The following is a 19,839-nucleotide window of genomic DNA, read 5'->3' on the forward strand; positions in this document are numbered from 1 at the left end:
CGTTGAGTTTTATCTGGGTTTTCTTTTAATTCAGTGAAATGGAGACCTGCCATATTTATCCTTTTGTGTCTGGCTTTTGTACTCAACGTTACAGTGTGCAATTTGTTCGTGTTTCACGTGGCTGTGGTTCCTCCGCGCTTGTTGCTTTAGAACATGCACAGTGTGAGTACAGTGCAGCTCACCCACTCTGCTATTGTTGGTGGATTTCAGGTTCTTTACTGCTTCAGGCTGTTTGGGATCATGTCGCTGTGAGCATTCCAGTTTGTAGTTTTTGTTACCACTGCACACGTTTCTGTTGAGTGTTTTCATAGAATTGGAGGATCTGTTGGGAATTACTGGACTGGGTAGTGACAGTTGAATGTCCCCCGTATGAAAAACTTGGTACCAGAAGTGTTTCAGATTTCAGATTTGGGAACACTTGCACAGGCATAATGAGGTAACTTGAATGGGGCCCAGAGAAGCCTGAACACAAAATTCATGTGTTTCCTGCACACCTTATATATAGAAACCTGGACGGTAATTTTATGTGATATTTGATGTAATTTAGTGCGACCCATCACACAAGCTCAGGCGTGCAACTTTCCACTTGCAGCCTCAAGTCAGTGCTCAGAAGTCTTCAGATTTTGAAGCGTTCGGGAGTTTGGCTTTTCCGGTTAGGGACTCTCAACCTGTCGAGCTGTTTTCCCAGGTTGTCCCAACTGGTACTTGCACCAGGTCCTCATCGCTTGGTACTGTCTGCCACGTTACTTCCCAATATTAGCCTTCTGGCAGGAGCACAATGGTGCTCAGATTACATTGTATTGCGGCTCCTTCACATGTGTTTCACGTTGAAGATTTCTCTCTGTCTCTCCTCCTTCTTTGTAACTCTGCCTTTCAGATAATAGCACTTTTTTAAAAAGATATAAGGTAATAAATTCCACATAAAATAAAGAATGCCATGAATAGAGTCATAGAACAATAGAAATTAACCAAACTGAACAACAGGAAGAAAACAGACTTCACATAAAGAGGGCCACATGACTTCAGATCTAACGTTCATGTCCTTGTAGTTGGAGAAAGAGGTGATTAAAAAGGCAGGACTGAAGAAGTAAAGAAATAATGTCTGAGAACTTCCCAAATCCGGCAAAAGACATTTACCCACAAATTCAAGAAGCAGAGTGGATTCCAACAGGAAACTCTAGCAAAGGCAGCTCCTAGTCAAACTTCCAGAAAATGAAGACGAGGAAAAAGCCTGAAGCAACCACAGGGGAAGGACGCTTTGCCTGTAGGGCATAAACAAGGAAAGGAGCCTCGCTCGGTGTTCTAAACCACGGGACCACAGGCGGTAACTGACCCTGCTCCCAACCCTGAAAGTCCAGTTCTTCCCGGTTTTCTCTCTTCCTGCTGTGGGACGGTTCTGCAGTTGTCTTAAATTGTCTTCATTTTACTCACCCGCAGCATGGCCATACCATAGCTTTTCTTTGCTGTTTGGAAGAAAATTTCTAAATATGTGCCAATTCAACAGAACACTTCTATAATGAATCAAAGAGGGAGTCCCAAAGGAAATTTAAAAATACACAGAAGTGAATAAGAACAAAAAACCCAGAAAATCCAAATGTGTGGGATGAAGCCAAAGGAATACTGCAAGGGATATTTATAGCACTAGATGCTTCATAAGAAACAGAATTCTCAGATTTCTACGCCAGTGAACCCTTGTGTACTGTTGGTAGGAATGCAGATTGAAACAGCCATTAAGGAAAACAGTGTGGAGGTTCCTTAGAAAGCAAAAACAGGATTGTCAAACTATCCATCCAGATATGAAGAAAAGAAAAAAAACCTGTTCCTCACAGTGAAGACCAGGGCTGTTCAAGTCATTGCTTCTCAAAGTGCCAATTTCACTTCTACCAATTTCATTAATGTGCTCTATTAGTTCTCACAGATCAGGGAGAACATATGATATTTGTCCCTTTGGGACTGGCTTATTTCACTAAGTATGACGTTTCCCAGATTAATACATTTTGTTGCAAATGACTGCATCTTTTTTTTTTTTTACTGCTGTGTAGTATTTCATAGTGTACATATCCCTTAATTTCTTTATCCAGTCTTCCGTTGACAGGCATTTAGGTTGATTCCATGTCTTAGCTATTGTGAATTGAACTGCAATAAACATGGGGGTGCAGATAATTCTTTTATTTGCTGATTTCATTTCCCTTGGGTAAATTCCCGGGAGTGGGATGGCTGGGTCATATGGTAGGTCTGTATTCAGATTTCTGAGGTATCTCCATACTGTCTTCCAGAGTGGCTTTACGAGTTTACATTCCTACCACCAGTGGATTAGGGTAATTTTTTCCCCACATGCTCACCATAATTTGTTATTTGTTGATTTTTGTATGAAAGCCATTCTAACTGGGGTGAGGTGAAACCTCATTGTGGTTTTGATTTGCATTTCCCTGATGGCTAGTGATCCTGAGCATTTTTTCATTTGTCTGTTGCCATTTGGATTTCTTCTTTTGAAAAAAAAATGCCCATATAAATCCTTTGCATATTTCTTAACTGGGTTGTTTGTTTTGTTGTAGAGTTTGATCTCTTTATATATTCTGGTTATTAATCCTTTATCAGTTGTGTAGTTTGCAAATAATTTCTTCCATTCTGTTGATTGCCTCTTCACTTTCCTGAGTGTTTCTTTTGCAGTACAGAAGCTTCTCAATTTGATGTAATCCCATTTGGTTTTTTTTAAAGATTTATTTATTTGAAAGACAGTTGCAGAGACAGAGAGAGAGAGAGAGAGAGAGAGAGAGAGAGAGAGAGAGATATCTTCCATCTGCTGGTTCACTCCCCGGATGGCCACAATGGCTGGAACTGCATGAATCTGAAGCCAGGAGCCAGCAGCTAATTCTGGGTCTCCCACATGGGTGCAGGGGCCCAAGGACTTGGGCCGTTTTCTACTGCTTTTCCCAGGCCGTAGTAGAGAGCTGGATCGGAAGAGGAGCAGCCAGGACTAGAACCGGTGCCCATATGGGATGCCAGCACTTCAGGCGAGGGCTTTAACCTGCTGCGCCACAGCGCTGGCCACTGATGTAATCTCATTTGTTAATTTTGGCTTTAATTGCTTATGTCTCTGGGGAGTTTTCCAAGAAGTCTTTGCCTGTGCCAATGTCTTGCAGGGATTCCCCAATGTTCTCTAATAATTTGATGGTGTCTGGTTGTATATTTAGGTCTTTAATTCATGTTGAATGGACTTTTGTGTAAGATATAAGGTAGGAGTCTTGCTTCATGCTTCTGCATCTGGAGATCCAGTTTTCCCAGCACCATTTGTTGAATAGACTGTCCTTTCTCCAGGGATTGGTTTTAGCTCCTTGGTCAAATATAGGTTGGCTGTGGATGTTTGGATTGATTTCTGGTGTTCTCTTCTGTTCCACTGGTCTATCCTTCTGTTTGTGTACCAGTACCAGACTGTTTTGATTATAACTGCCTTGTAGTATGTCTTGAAATCTGGTATTTCAGTGCCTCCAGCCTTTTGTTGTATAACATTGCTTTAGCTCTTTAAGGTTACCTGTATTTCCATGTGAATTTCAGCATCATTTTTTCTAGATCTGAGAAGAATGTCTTTGGTATTTTTTTTTTGACAGGCAGAGTGGACAGTGAGAGAGAGAGAGAGAGAAAGGTCTTCCTTTGCCGTTGGTTCACCCTCCAATGGCCGCTGCGGCCGGCGCGCTGCAGCCAGTGTACTGCACTGATCCAATGGCAGGAGCCAGGTGCTTCTCCTGGTCTCCCATGGGGTGCAGGGCCCAAGCACTTGGGCCATCCTCCACTGCCCTCCCGGGCCATAGCAGAGAGCTGACCTGGAAGAGGAACAACCGGGACAGAATCCGGTGCCTACAGCAGACTCATAGAATGACAGATGTCCTAAATAGCACTCAGAATCAGCCCTTAAGGCATTTGGATCTGGCTGAAGAACCTATGAGAGTATTTTAGGCATGGAAAGCCAAGACACGCTGGGAAAAAAAAAAAAAAAAGATGAAGAAGAAGAAGAAGACCTAAATGGAGGATCTCAGCGAGTTTGATCCCAGTGGAAAGAACGGGGCCATCAAAATAGGAGGTATCTTTCTCTGAAGGGAGGAGAGAACTTCCACTTTGACTATGGCCTTGTCGGAATAGGATCGAAGTCGGCGAACCCTAAAGGCTTCCATAGCCTCAGCAACTCATGGCTAGAGCCTAGGGAGATTACTGACGCCATAAACAAGAGTGTTAAATTGTTAAATCAACATCAGGAGTCACTGTGTACTTACGTCCCATGTGGGATCTGTCTTTAATAGCTTGTCCAAGGTGAAGTAATGCTATAGCTAGTACTGAAACAGTATTTTTACACTTTGTGGTTATGTGTGGGTGCAAACTGATGAAATCTTTACTTAGTATATACTGAAGCGATCTTCTGTATATAAAGATAATTGAAAATGAAAAAAAAAAAACCACAACCCTTGGTTTTAAATTGGAAATTACATAGAAAAATAATCAATCTTTTTTTAAAAAATATCTTGCAGGCTCTTTGTCATTAATGTGATATACACTGTTATTTAATGCTATAACTAGTACTCCAACAGTAGTTTTTCACTTTGTGTTGCTATGTGAGGGCAAACTGTTGAAATCTTTATATATACTAAACTGATTTTCTGTATATGAAGAGAATTGAAAATGAATCTTGATGGGAATGGAAGGGGAGAGCGAGTGGGAAAGGGGAGGGTTGCGGGTGGAGGGGAAGTTGTTTGTGGGGGGGAAGCCTTTGTAATCCATAAACTGTACTTTGGAAATTTATATTCATTAAATAAAAAAAAAAAAGAATCCGGTGCCTCGACCAGGACTAGAACCCGGTGTGCCGGTGCTACAAGGTGGAGGATTAGCCTATTGGGCTGCGGCGCCGGTCGTTGGTATTTTGAATGGTATCACATTGAATCTGTAAATTGCTTTCGGAAGAATGTACATTTTGATGATATTGATTCTTCCAATCCATGAACATGGAAGATTTTTCCATTTTTTGGTATCTTCTTCTGTTTCTTTCTTTAATGTTTTGTAATTTTCATCATAGAGATCTTTGACATCCTTGGTTAAATTTGTTCCAAGGTATTTGATTTTTTTTTAGCTGTTTTGAATCAGATTAATCTTAGAAGTTCATTCTCAGCTTGGCATTGTCTGTGTATACAAAGATTGTTGATTTTTGTGTATTGATTTTATATCCTGCTACTTTACCAAACTCTTCTGTGCGTTCTGATAGTCTCTTAGTGGAGTCTTTTGGATCCCCTACATATAGAATCATGTCATCTGCAAATAGGGATGTTTTGACTACCTCGTTCCTGATTTGTATCCCTTTGATTTATTTTTCTTGCCTAATGGCTCTGGCTAAGAATTCTAGGACCATATCGAATAACAATGTTGAGAGTGGGCATCCTTGTCTGGTGCTGGATCTCTGTGGAAATGCTTCCGACTTTTCCCCACTTGATAGGATGTTGACCGTGGGTTTGTCATGAATTGCCTTCTGTTGAGGAATATTCCTTCTATACCCAATTTGCTTAGAGTTTTCATCATGAAAAGGTATTGTATTTTCTCAAATGCTTTCTCTGCATCTATTGAGATAATCATATGGTTTTTGTTCTTCAGTTTGTAAATGTGATGTATCACATTTATTTACAAATGTTGAACCATCTGTGCATCCGAGAGAGAAATCCCACTTGGTCTGGGGGAATGATCTTTCTGATGTGTTGTTGGATTCAGTTGAGTAGAATTTTGTTGAGGATTTTTGTGTCTATGTTCATTAGAGAAATTGGTTTGTAGTTCTCTTTATCAGTTGTATCTTTTCCAGGTTTAGAAATTAAGGTGATGCTGGCTTCATTGAAAAAATTTTTGAGAATTCCTTCCCTTTAGATTGTTTTGAATAACTTGAGAAGAACTGGAGTTAGCTCTTCTTTAAATGTCTGGTAGAATTCATCAGTGAAGCCATCTGATCCTGGACTTTTCTTTCTTGGAAGGGTCTCTATTACTGATTCAATTTCCATCTTGATTATGGGTCTGTTTAGGTTTTTTGTGTTTCATGGCTCAATTTAAGTAGGTTGTCTGTGTCCAGGAATCTATCCACTGCTTCTAGGTTTTGCAGTTTGTTGGCATACAGCTCTTTGTAGTAATTTCTGATGATTCTTTTTATGTCTATGGTGTCTGTTGTTATATTTCCTTTTTCATCTATATTTTATTGATTTGGGTCTTCTCTCTCCTATTTTTTGATTAGTTGGGCCAATGATGTGTCAATGTTGTTTATTTTTTTCAAAAAACCAGCTCTTTGGCTGATCTTTTGTATTGTCTTTTTGGGTTTCAATTTTGTTGACTTCATCTCTAATTTTAATTATTTCTTTTCTCCTACTAATTTTGGGTTTGGTTTACTATTGTTTTTCTAGATCCTTGAGATGCATTGACAGCTCATTTATTTGGTGCCTTTCCAATTTCTTGATGTAGTCACCAGTTGCTATAAACTTTCCTCTTAACACTGCTTTTGCTATATCCCATAAGTTTTGATATGTTGTATTGTCATCTTCATTTGTTTCCAGAAAATTTTTTATTTCTCTTTTGATTTCTTCTATGACCCATTGTTCATTCAGGAGCATGTTATTCAGTCTCCATGTGTTTGCATAGGTTCTAGAGATTCCTGAGTTGTTGATTGCCAGCTTCATTCCATTGTGGTAGGAGAATATGCATGGTATGGTTTCTGTTTTTTTGAATTTGCTAAGACTTGCTCTATGGCCTAGCATGTGGTCTATCCTAGAGAAAGTTGCATGCACTGGTAAGAAGAATGTGTATTCTGCATCTGTAGGTTGAAGAGTTCTGTAGCTATCTGTTAGGTATATTTGCTTTATAGTGTGGATTAACTCTAAGCTGTTTCCTTGCTTTTTTCTGTCTGGTTAAACTGTCCATTGCTGAAAGTGGGATATTGAATTCCCCCATACTATTGTATTTGATTCTACATCTCCCTTTAGATCCCTTAACAATTCTTTTGAATAGCTAGGTGCTTTGTAATTGGGTGCATATACATTTATAATAATTATATCTTCTTGTTGAATTGATCCCTTAATCATTATATAGCACCCTTCTTTGTCTCTTTTAACAGTTTCTGTGTTAAAGACTATTTTGTCTGATATTAGCATGACTATACCACCTCTTTTTTGGTTTCTGTTAGCATGGAATGTCTTTCATCCTTTCACTTTCAGTCTGCATGCGTCTTTGTTGGTGGGATGTGTTTCTTGTAGGCAGCAAATAGATGGGTTTTGTTTTTTAATCCATTCAGCCAGTCTGTGTCTTTTAACTTGAGAGTTGAAGCCAGTTACATTCAAGGTGACTATTGATAAGAAACAAGTTTGACAGTTTTCCAAAAATATTCTTATTTTTTACTTTGGATTTCTTTTGTACTTTTACTGGGAGATTTTCTTCCTTTACCTTCTTTCGTAGTGATGGCCATGTTTCTGTGTGCAGCATGTTCTTAAGCGTCTTTTGCAGGGCTGGATGTGTGGTAACAAATTCTTTCGATTTCTGTTTGTTATGGAAGGTCTTTATTTCACCTTCAATCATAAATGAGAGCTTTGCAAGGTATAGTATTCTGGATTGACAGTTTTTTCTCTTAAGACTTGGAATATAGCTCACCATTCTTTCTTAGCCTGTAGGGTTTCTGTTGAGAAGTCTGTGAGTCTAATTGGAGATACTCTAAAAGTAATCTGGTGTTTCTCTTGTGCACATTTTAAAATCTTTTCTTTATGTTTTACAGTGGTGAATTTGATTACAGTGTGTCATGGTGAAGATCTTTTCTGGTCATGTCTATTAGTTCTATGTGCTTCATGTACTTGGATGTCTCTTTCCTTCTCCAAACCTGGGAAGTTTACTGCTAGTATTTCACTAAAATGCCTTCTAATCCTTTCTCTTTCCACACCTTCAGGAACTTCTAGAACCCATATGTTGGGTTGTTTGATAATATCCTGTAGATTACCATAGTAATTTTTAGTTTTCTAATTTCTTTTTTTTTGTCTGTATAATTTCCTGTGCTTTGCCTTCTAAGTCAGATAGTTTTTTTCTTCTTCACTGATTCTGTTGTTAAAATTTTCCACTGCATTTTTTATTTGTTCTATCAGATTCTTCATTTCCACAATTTCATTTTAATTTCTTTAAGATCTCAATTTCATGGGAGAAATTTTCTTTCAAGTTATGTACAGATTTCATTAGTTCATGCATTTGCTTCTGATTTTTTCTGTGTAATCTTATGATTAATTTTTTGAATTCTCTTTCTGGCATTTCTTCAATTTCATCATCTTCGCAATCTAATATTGAAGTTCTGTGTTCTTTTGGGGACGTCATGTTGTCTTCCTTATTCTTGTTTCTTGAATTGGTGTGTTTGTTATTTGGCATTGTGGAGATACTTGTTTCTTCTTTGTTTTTTTTTTCCACTGTGGTGGCTTTTATCTTTATACTATGCCTCTGTAGATTATTGAAGTGTCTGCTTTCAATGGGTACCTAGAGGCATGTGGTAGATGTGGTCAGGGAGCTCTGTTCAGTTCTCCAAGGTGAAGGGCATGTCTAAGGTGACACACCAGGTTTGGCTTGGTAAATCTCCTCTTTTTTTTTTTTTTTTTAACCAGCAATGTCCCTCACCAGGTAACCAGGGAGCCCTGAGTGTGTGGAGCCCCCCACAGTGACTGTGCAAAGTCCCAGCCACACCGTGGGTCCTCCCATGCAGCTGCAGTGTTTTCACAGTCCTGGCTCACAAGCCTCCCACAGTCACGAGCACCCAGCCCCCATCAGTTCCCCCCACCAGAATCAGGAGTCTCCACTCAGCTGGTTGCTGTGCGTGGACACGAGCTGCCACAGCTATTACATATGTCCAAAATGACACCTGCTCTCAGTTGGCTTGTTAAAGGACACCGTTGCAGGGAGATTGGGGAGAGAGCCCCTCGTTTCTTTTTCTCCTCTAGTTGGTGGGTACACTATCCCCCACAGGGCTCCAAGCCGGATTCCCTCCAGGCTCTTCCTGCAGCTTTATCGCCAGTGGCTTGGGCTGCTGCAGTCTGGTCTCACCTCACCCTCCAACGCTGGTGTGTAGGCTCTTGGTTGCTGGGGTCCTGAGTTGTTTGCATCCACGCCCTCCACGTAGGTCCACTGTGTCCCTCTAATCTGCATAGAATTTCCTCTGCTGGTTCTCCCTAGCTCTTCCTTGAGACTGCACTCTTTCCACTTTTTTTTTAAACTGTCTTCTAGGCTACAGCAGTGAGCTCTCTCCCTACTCTGCCATCCTAATCCCCCTGCTAATTTGCCAGGTTTTAAAATGCAATCTTGTCCTAGAGACTTTGTTTCTGGGCATTTTAAAATTAGGAACTCGGTGTCCTGAATAGTAATAGGGCTTTCACGCAGGACTCTGTATAAGGGGTAACATGAACAAGCTACAGAACCCAGCCTAACAACGCAGAAGAAGCGGACTAGCCCCTCAGACGCAAACTGCTGTAGTTCCCACAAACCGAAACGGATCATTCCTGTAGGAGGAGCTTGAGTTCACAGTGGCCGGATTTTTCTGATAAACGTTTACACATTGAGATAACTGCAGCGAAGCATTTTGTATGTTATTGTAAAGTGGGACGATTCCTAGTTTAAGTAAAATCATTTGCCTCCTGTCATTTGCCCTTCTAAAAACACGGTATACATTTTGATAGTCATTTTACGTCTAGGACTCAGCTTTACTTGTGTGTTTTTGTTTGTTTAGACAGAGGGAGAGGGTGAGTTCCCATCTGCTGGCTCACTCCTTCGGTACCTGCCGTGGCTGAGCCAGGTCCCCAGTCCAGGTCCCCCATAGGGATGATGGGGCCCCAGCACTGAGCCATCCCTGCTGCCTCTCGGAGAGAGCGTCAGCGGGAAGGAGGCGTCGGCTGGGACATTCTCAGCATCACCTTTGCCACTGGGCCAGGTGCCCACCCCTTAATTTTTTATTTTAAATCCATTTTGTTCTCAAAGCCTAATTATGTCCCATGTTCTCATTGTCATGGAGAGTGCCATATTCCCTTTGTCTAAAATACTTGGAAAGTACTTCTGTCCTCCCATGGATTTTAATTTTTCAGGCCATCCGTGTTTGATCAGCACGTACCGAACATCTGCCGGCTGGCGTGGTGAACACTGTGATGCCTGTGGCTGAATACAAGGAGGGTCCAGCAGAGGCAGGGTGGGAGAGCCAGGCCAGGCCTGGGGGATGGAACTGGGTCTTGACAGATGAGTAGGAGTTTGATAAGCCAGTGAAGTGAGACAGGAAATTTCTAACCATAGGGGAAGAATAATTGGAGGTGCCGTGTGCATATAAACCAGTAGGAGTGATTTTCAGGGTCTTTTTTTTTTTAATCTCTTTCTGTCATTCACCTGAGTTTTTCTGTAACTTCTAGCTTAGCTATCTGCAAATGTTCTTTGTATTTTGTAAAATAGAATTTGAAGTCATTCTTGATGGGGTTCTCCCCGGCCTCGCTCAGCAGACATCGTTGCTGCTTTGTTCCTTAATGATAAGGAACACGTTCTGAACTGTGTCGCTGCAGCGCGAGGCCGAGCGCCCACTAACCGTGAGGTCTGTGTGTGTTCTCCGTCCAGATCAAGTTTGACAGCGTGGAGGTCTGCGTCTGCTGTGAGCTGCAGCACCAGTCGTCGGGCTGCAGCAACCTCGGGGAGACGCTCAAGCTGAACCCGCTGCAGGAGAACTGCGACGCTGTGCGGCTGACCTTGAAGGTGACCCCCTGGGCGTGTGCATGCCTCCCGGCCTGGAAGGAAAATTTATTAGTAGACATTCCTTTCAGCTCGTAATTCATCCTGGAAGGTGCAGTGCGAGGGGGGGCGGGGAGCTTCCGGAGAGCTCTGAAGGTGTGGCTTTCCTGGATGACGGATTCCATTTTTACCATCTCATTTTCCTGCTAAGTGGGCTCTGCGGTTGAAAAGGGTCTTTGCAAAAGATCATGTGATGCACGGCACTGCTTCTCCGACAGACAGGTTTGCTATAGCATCAGGGAACAAGGGGGAATTTATTTCCCTTTTTAAAAGATATTTGGACAAAGAAACCTTAAAATCTCCTGTGGCAATCAATTCTCATGGGAAGCGTTCGATCTTTTTTTTAAAAAAAATGACGTGATAAAATTGTTATATTATTCCTTCTTAAAAAAAAACATTTCAAGTTGTTGTTTTTTTTTTAATTCCTGAAAACCAAAATTAGCCCAGTTCTGGGGGAAAGCTGTGCTGAAACTTTTTGAAAAGACACTGGCATGACCAAAGGAACTCTCATCCGGTAGTAAGATTGCGTTTCCGGTATGGAGGGAGCTCTTGAATGTGTGTCGGGAATTGAGAACCCCCTGGGAAAGGGGCGTGGCCCTCTGGAATTGCACACAGACAAGGACTGATTGGGAAGCAGGTGAAACCACAGACAGCAGTTTCTAATGTCCATGGTGGGGAGGGCTCAGCCCCCCAGCACCTGCCTTTTTCCTATGGAGCAATGGTCCATGTTCTGGGGTCTCAGCAGCCCTCTTGAGTGACAAACCCAGAAATGCAGAAGTCCTCCAGGGCCTGTTACGGTGCTAACTGCCTCTAGCTGTCTCGTGGGCGTGTTTTTGCTGGGGCCTACTCGGGGTCAGTGCCCACAGCCTGCGTGGCCCTGAGCACCCTCGGAGAGGTGTGCACAGCCTTCCTCACCCCGGGCTTTTAGTCTGACGGCTGCTCGGTCACCTCTTCCACGGGCAGTTTTCTTTCCATACAACAGCCCTCCCCTTCTCCACTCTGGCCTTTCCAGGTTCCGTTAACTCACAGTCAGCGGCACTCTGAAAATACTTGAAGGAAAATTCCGGAGAGAAAGTTTGTAAATGTGAAATAGATTGTTCTATTTGTTGCTTTTTACTACCATTCATAATGTTCATCTCTCACTGTGCCTGGTTTATAAATTAAACTGTCCTAGGTCTGTATGTGTAGGACGAAACGCGGGATATGTAGGGTTTGGTACTATCTGTGGTTTCAGATACGCACTGGACTGTGGTGTCTTGGAGGGCCTCCCCCTTGGGTAAAGGGATGGGTCTGTGTTTACCAAACAGAGCAAGACAATGGATGCTGATGGTGACAATGCAGCCACTCAGTCCTTGGAAGAGCTCCCAGATCCACCAGGGAATCCTACGACTCTGGAGCCCTAGAGTGGGATGCAGTGAGGTTGTAAGAGGCCTCCCGCCCCTGGTTGTTGGGGTGGGATATCTCCCACGCTCCCCGAGGCCTGCGCTTCTCCCTGATGGCTGGACTCAGTGCCACCTAGGAACCGATTCCATGAGTCTTCAGCCCCTGAGGTGGTGCTGGGAAGACACTGCTGTTTCTAAGGGTGCAGACTCGGGTGAGGGTGCTTGGTGACCTGTGGTCTCGCCCTTCTCCACACTGTAAGTGCTGGACAAGAAAACCTGTTGGAAGGGGGTAGCCACAATGGCACAAAGACGAAGACGTTGGGGAGGTGTCCCAGTCAAGACGGGGGGGTGTGGCTGAATGGCTCAGCCCAGCTGCCAAGGACAATGGTAAGAGTTGAGGCAGGCTGGTGCCGCGGCTCACTAGGCTAATCCTCGCCTGCGGCACCGGCACCCCGGGTTATAGTCCTGGTTGGGGGCGCTGGATTCTGTGCCAGTTGCTCCTCTTCCAGTCCAGCTCTCTGCTATGGCCTGGGAGGGCAGTGGAGGATGGCCCAAGTCCTTGGGCCCTGCACCCGCATGGGAGCCAGGAGGAAGCACCTGGCTCCTGGCTTCGGATCAGCGCAGCGCCAGCTGTAGCGGCCATTTGTGGGGTGAACCAATGGAAAAGGAAGACCTTTCTCTCTGTCTCTCTCTTTCACTGTCTAACTTTGCCTGTCAAAAAAAAAAAAAAAAAAGAGTTGAGGCAGAAGAAAGACTACACCAAACCTCTCAGTGTGTGTACCAGAGCTCGTAACTGTCGCGGCCATGGCATGTGGCTGGAGGAAACAGGATTATAGTTGAGGGGGAGCCCAGTGGTGTGGAAGCAGCAGCAGTGGCTTAGCTGTTAGGGGAGGGGGCAGCCTGTCTCTGCCCCCTGAGGATCTGTGCAGGAGGCGGTGGCCCTGGAGCGGAGGGTGCTGAGTTTCGTCTGAGGTCAGGAAGACGGGCACTTTTGCAAGTGAGCGTCTGTTCATTGCCGCCCTCCAGCCTTCTTGTGCTGCACAGTTGTCTTGGCTATCCTGGTTCCTTGCATTTCCACACAGGTTTTAGGATCGGCTTCTCTTTTTTTTAAAAAAAATGAAGATTTATTTGAAAGGCAGAGTTAGAGAAGAGGAGATACAGAGGGAGAGAGAGATCTTTCATCCGCTGATTCACTCCCCATATGGCCGCATGGGCCAGGGCTGGAGCAGGCCAAAGCTAGGAATATAGAGCTTCTTCCAGGTCTTCCACATGGGTGCCAGGGCCCAAGGACTTGGGCCATCCTCTACAGCTTTCCCAGGCACACGAGCAGAGAGCTGGATCAGAAGTGGAGCAGCCGGGTATAGAACTGGTACCTTGTGGGATGCTGGCATCGCGGGTGGAGGTTAACCCTGCTATGCCACAACATCGGCTCCAAGACTCAGTTTCTCAATTTCTGTGAAACCCCAGCTGGTATTTTGATGGAGAGTACATGGAATCTGCACACTATTAGATTAGAATTAGCATAGTCACAGTATAGGCTCCGTTTATTTAGGTCGTTTGCTTCACCAACAGTTCTTTTCATCACTAGTGTTGTATAGTTTTCAGTATATAGATCTTAACATATTTTGTAATATGTATTTTTAACTTATTTTACATTTATTGGTGCTATTTTAATGGTACTTTAAAATTGTCTCTTGATCATTGGTAGACTATAAAAGGTGATTTTTGTTACATATATCCTTTAATCTAGGTGAACTCACTGATTTGTTTTAGTAGCTCTTTTGTATATTCTTGTGGATTTTTACTTAATCATGTGATAAACAAATACAGGCAATTTTATATCTTCATCCCATATTAGTCAAGTTTAGAAACAGAGCGAGAACCAAAAAGAGATAGAGACCATTAGATACAGATGCATGAAAGTTGTTTATTAGAGGAACTGGCTCACATGTTTAAGGAGACTGCGGTGCCCCATCATCTGCTGTGCACAGACTGGAGACCCTTGGATGCTGTGCTGTGGTTCAGTCCAGGTCTGAATGCCTGAGAATCAGGGGCTTGTGGTGCAACTTGGAGGCCAAGGTCAAGGCCTGGAAGCCTGGCGTGGGAGCCCCTGGTGTGAGTCCCAGAGTCGAACGGGTTGAGAGCCTGGAGCTGTGATCTTCAGGGGCGGGAGAACAAGCATGTTCCAGCTCTAGGAGAGAGGGGAAACTTAACCCACCCTCTGTCTTTTTGTTCTCTCTGGGCTCCCAGCCAATCGCACGGTGTCTGCTCACCTTGGGGGGACGGTGCCTGCCTTCCCACTCATCCACCAGCTCACACACCCGTGTCCTCTGGAAGCATCCAGACACACCCAGAAATTGTGCTTTACCAGTTCTCCAGTACGGTGGTGCTTGAAATTGGCCATCACACCTTCTGGTGTGCATGCCTCTGAGTTCTATTTATTTATTTGAAAGTGTTTTAGAGAAGGGTGGAAGGAGAGAGGGGGATAGAGGGAGGAGGAGGGGTATAGAGAGAGATCGAGGTCTCCTATCCACTTCGCTCCCCGGATGGCTACAACAGCTGGGACTGGGCCAGGCCACAGCCAGGAGTCAGGAGCTTCTTCCTGGTCTCCCGCATGAGTAGCAGAGCTCAAGCACTTGGGTCATCTTTGGCTGCTTTCCCCTGTCATTAGCGTGGAGCTGGCTCGGAAGTGGAGCAGCTGGGACTTGAACCGGCGCCCGTACAGGATGCAGGCATTGCAGGTAGCTTCTTTTTTTTTTTTTTGACAGGCAGAGTGGACAGTGAGAGAGAGAGAGAGACAGACAGAAAGGTCTTCCTTTTGCCGTTGGTTCACCCTCCAATGGCCGCCGCGGTTGGCGCGCTGCGGCCGGCGTACCGCGCTGATCCGATGGCAGGAGCCAGGTGCTTCTCCTGGTCTCCCATGGGGTGCAGGGCCCAAGCACTTGGGCCATCCTCCACTGCACTCCCTGGCCACAGCAGAGAGCTGGCCTGGAAGAGGAGCATCCGGGACAGGACCGGTGCCCCGACCGGGACTAGAACCCGGTGTGCCGGCGCCGCAAGGCGGAGGATTAGCCTAGTGAGCCGCGGCGCCGGCGCAGGTAGCTTCTTAACCCGCTACGCCACAGTGCCAGCCCCACCACTGACTGGAACCTCGGGCTCAGTGTTGAACAGGTGTGGAGAGAGCATACCTTCGTGTCCTGTTCCTCATTTTAGGGATTAATTGTACTAAGGACTGTGGGTTTTTCATAGATGCCCATTATCAGGTTTGGAAGTTGGTTGAGTTTCTAGTGTAGTAGATGTTGGATTTTGTCAGGGTCTTTCTCTGCATCCACTTAGCTGTTCCTGCACAAAGTCAGCCTAATAGCTCCTCCCTTTTAGGTACGTGGTGGCCATTAGCACTGCTTCAAAGTATTTCTAGGGGCCGGCACCGTGGCACACTAGGATAATCCTCCACCTGTGGTGCAGGCATTCCCAAAGGGGCGCCAGTTCTAGTCCCGGTTGCTCCTCTTCCAGTCCAGCCCTCTGCTGTGGCCCGGGAAGGCAGTGGAGGATGGCCCAAGTGCTCGGGCCCCTGTATCCTCTTGGGAGACCAGGAAAAAGCTCCTGGCTCCTGGCTTTAGATCGGCACAGCTCTGTCCGTTGTGGCCATTTGGGGAGTGAACCAACAGAAGGAAGACCTTTCTCTCTGTCTCTCCCTGTCTCTCTCTGTAACTCTACCTCTCAAATAAATAAAGTCTTTTAAAAAACATTTCTAACACTGCACTCTCCCCTCACATACTAAGGTGGTACTTCCTAGCCCCCTTGTGGTTGCCGAAGGCCATGTGAACAAAACCTCTCCGTACTTCTCCCACGCTGGAGTATCTGTTGTGGTATGAGAGTTCGCAGAGCTGTGTTTCTCTGTGGCGCAGTAACTGGCAAATCATGGAAGGTGGCTGCACCCCCAGCCTGAGGCACGGCAATGAGCAGACTCCGTGACTTTCCCACGTGGGATGCGTAGCGTGGATGAGAAGTAGACTTTAGTGGCTGTGATCCGCTGGGGTTTGGAGGATGCTTCTAACCACGTCATAACCTGGCCCGGCCCATCTGATGGGAGGCCCGGATATCGAGGGTGTCTTCCAGTGATCCAGGCCTTTGCCTTTGCTATGTGTGTCTTGGTGCCGATCAGTCTTCATCAGAGTTTCCGTGGTATACCGTGTATCCTTTGGCCTGATACATCTTGTCGGTCCAGCAAAGCTGCCTGGAGCCACGTGTTGGAATTGATTTCTGTTCTGGGGGAATGGTGCGCTGCTTTGTTCGCTTTCATCTCCCTCCTAAGCGCTCTCCTCTCATGTTTGGACTCTGACTTTCCAGTCCCTTTGGCTCAGTTTCTGCAAAGCTTCTCTCCCTAGCTGTGTTGACCTCGGTGACTTAGAGTTGACTTCAAAAAGTCTGTGGGAAGATGAAGTTAAAAGATAAGTTTATTTAGTACAAACTTTTTTTTTTAATCCTTGCCTAGTTTTTTTTTTTTTTTGTTGTTGTTGTTGTTGTTGTTGTTGTTTCTTTTTTAAAGCACCTGAACTTTTGAAGATCCCTCAGGCTGCCTTTTCCTCCCTGCTCTCTCTCTCTCTGTGACTTTGGACTTGGCAGCTCCCTGCCCCTGTCACTTATTCCTCAAGCCCTCCTAGCCCTGGTTTTAGCTCGGAGGTAACAGCAGCCCTCTCAGATGGAGCCTTGGGAAGGTTGTACAGCTTTTCGGGTCCGTTCTCTGGGAGGCGTGGCTACGTCAAGCTTCTAAGAAGTTCCCTAACCCTTCACCGCCAACTCGGGCATCAGGCGCTATTTAAACAAGCTCTAGCTTACGTGAGATTCTCTGCCTGCTGCTCTTAATTATAAATACTTCTTCCTCTTGAGAGTCATGTAGATCTAAGTGCCATATTATCTAGTTTTCTCATAATTTGTGGTATATTTTTAATATGATTGTTGCTCTTTTTTTAGATTTATATATTTCAAAGGCAGAGTTAAAGAGGGAGAGAGGGAGGGAGGGAGGGAGGGAGGTCTTCCATTTGCTGATTCACTCCCCAAATGGCTGCAATAGCCAGAGCTGGGCAGATCCAGAGCCAGGAGCATCTTCTGGTCTCCCATGAGGGTGCAGGGCCCAAGGACTTGGGCCATCTTCTTATTCTTCTTCTTCTTCTTTTTTTTTGGACAGGCAGAGTTAGACAGTGAGAGAGAGAGAGAGAGAGAGAGAGAGAGACAGGGAGAGAGACAGGTCTTCCTTCTATTGGTTCCCTCACCAAATGGCTGCTATGGCAGGCGCCCTGCACCGATCTGAAGCCAGGAGCCAGGTGCTTCCTCCTGCTCCCATGTGGGTACAGGGCCCAAGCACTTGGGCCATCCTCCACTGCCTTCCCAGGCCACAGCAGAGAGCTGGACTGGAAGAGGAGCAACTGGGACAGAATCCGGTGCCCCAACCGGGACTAGAACCCGGTGTACCAGTGCTGCAGGCAAAGGATTAGCCTAGTGAGCCGCGGTGCCGGCCTAGGCCATCTTCTATTGCTTTCCCAGGCCATAGCATGGAGATGGATCAGAAGTAGAGCATCCAGGACTCGAACTGGCGCCCCTATGGGATGCTGGCACTGCAGGGGGCGGCTTTACCCTCTACGCCACAGTGCCGGCCCCTGATCATTGCTCTTGACCAGTCGTCTGAGTCACGCAGAACCTGACAGCTCCCCCTGAAGCAAAGGGGTCTTCCACGGGGACTTGGGGCTGCTTCTCTGCTCTTGAGGGTCTTGGACCCCAGAATGAACACAGGCGGTGGGGAATAGAGTCACCGTGGGAAAGGGCTGCTCTACCCCAGTGTCTGGGTTTCCCCGAGAGCTCCTCCTCACCACTTGCAAGGTGTTCTTGATACTTAGGGAAGAAGGAACTAAGAGAAACGTTCCTTTGATTCACTTCTCTTGCCTGCTGTTTTTGGGTTGGCAATTAGAGTGAGTTCATTGATCTTTTCCGTCGTTTAATTTGAGGCTCTATTTATCTGATTAGTAACACTCCACATCTAAATTTCCATATTAAATTATGGATTATCCATACTTGGTATCTAATGAAGTCAATTTATGTTAAGGAAATCCCATATAATTGGCTTGGGAATCAGAGCTCTTTGATTTTTGTTGTGTTTGAATGAACTGGAACTGACTTAATGAGGTTTACCTAACTGCTTACTCATGGTGCCGCCACCCTCCCTGCCTCCTGGCGCTCACCTCTGACACCACACAGGCAAAGCAGAAGCCCATCCTCACGGCTGATGAGGAAGAGGAGGGTGTTTCCACAAGTTCACCGTAACTGGGATGTAAAGAGAAATGTATTGGGGTACACAGAATTTTTGAAGTCCATGCATATCATTTACAGAATATGCATTTTCTTGACATTTTTGAAGATCTTTCGTAGGTATGGAGTTCAGAATTTTTTTGCCCACAAATTCATCTTTTTTTCTTTTTTATTAAGATTGATTTATTTATTTGAAAGTCAGAAAGTTACACGGGAGGGGGTGTCTTCCATCCGCTGGTTCACTCCCCAGTTGGCCGCAGCAGCTGAAGCTGCACCGATCTGAAGCCAGGAAACAGGAGCTTCTTCTGGGTCTCCCAAGCACTTGGGCCATCTTCCACTGCTTTCCCAGGCCATAGCAGAGAGCTGGATCGGAAGTGGAGCAGCTGGGACTCGAACCAGCGCCCATATGGGATGCCGGCACTGCAGGTGGCGGCTTTACCCACTACACCATAGTGCTGGCCCCACAGATTCATCTTTTCATTCCATATTTTCCACGTGTTTTTGACGTTCCCTAAGGTATTTGGAATCAAGAAGATGAGGGAGATATTGCTTTGCTCATCCAGCAGGTGGTCGTTTGGCTGCGTGGAGCCCCTGCCCCTCTCCATCTCTTCTCTGACCTTCGTAGCTGACCCCACTCCTGATTCTCTTGTTTTTTTTCCCATGGAAACCCAGGAGGGCTGCCAAGGCTCTCTCTGGAGGCGGGTGATGGTCTCTTAACTGTAAGGCCACATGCCATGGTTAGGTTTTCTGCTCCACTCTTGTAAGGGTGAGGGCAGAGGGCATGGAAGGACCCAGAACTCCACTGTGCCACACAGAGATCTACCCAGGTGCAGGGACAGAGGGTCGGAGCCTCCGGTTGTCCAGCTGCCGTCGTGGGGATAAGACAGCAGCCAAGCGGGTGGGTCAGGTATCTCCGTCCAGGTCCCCGTGCGAGTCCCGGTAATGGCAGGGATCCTGTGGGCATCTGAGCCTTGCCCCCTGCTGATGACCGGGACTGGCTGTGGGCATCTCACTACCAGCAGTCAGGAGATAGACGTACACTGGATTTTCACACCTGCCTCCCCAAAGCCGTTGGCCGTCGTGAACACTGTTGCTGAAGGAACAGGTCCGCACGTCCCCTTTCTCAATGAAAGGATATGTGCGCTTTTATAAGATAAAATGACAACATGCTGAAAGACTTTGCTGAAGTTTGGGCGTTTAATGGTCTTCTATGCCAAGTCCGACCCAGCACAAGATTGTGACATATTTTCTGATCAGTATTAACAGACTTTTTGAAAAAGTCACAAAAGTGAGAATTGTTAATTTCTGGAAGAAGCTTCTCACAGGCTGCCACTGTGGCTGTTCCAACTTCAGTTCTTTG

General features: G+C 45.5%; 1 protein-coding gene across 8 annotated transcripts in view; it reads left to right on the forward strand.

The window, feature by feature from the left end:
- Positions 1 to 19,839, forward strand: part of ENTREP2 (endosomal transmembrane epsin interactor 2) — a 458,345-nt gene that overhangs the window by 378,994 nt on the left and 59,512 nt on the right. For all 8 annotated transcript variants that reach the window (XM_062204991.1, XM_062204987.1, XM_062204992.1 and 5 more), the window contains one exon: positions 10,624 to 10,758. In XM_062204991.1, the coding sequence (XP_062060975.1) occupies positions 10,624 to 10,758 (135 nt within the window). The remainder of the gene's footprint in view (positions 1 to 10,623; positions 10,759 to 19,839) is intronic.

This window comes from Lepus europaeus, chromosome 11, assembly GCF_033115175.1.
Source record: "Lepus europaeus isolate LE1 chromosome 11, mLepTim1.pri, whole genome shotgun sequence".
In the NCBI taxonomy this organism is placed as follows: Eukaryota; Metazoa; Chordata; class Mammalia; order Lagomorpha; family Leporidae; genus Lepus; species Lepus europaeus.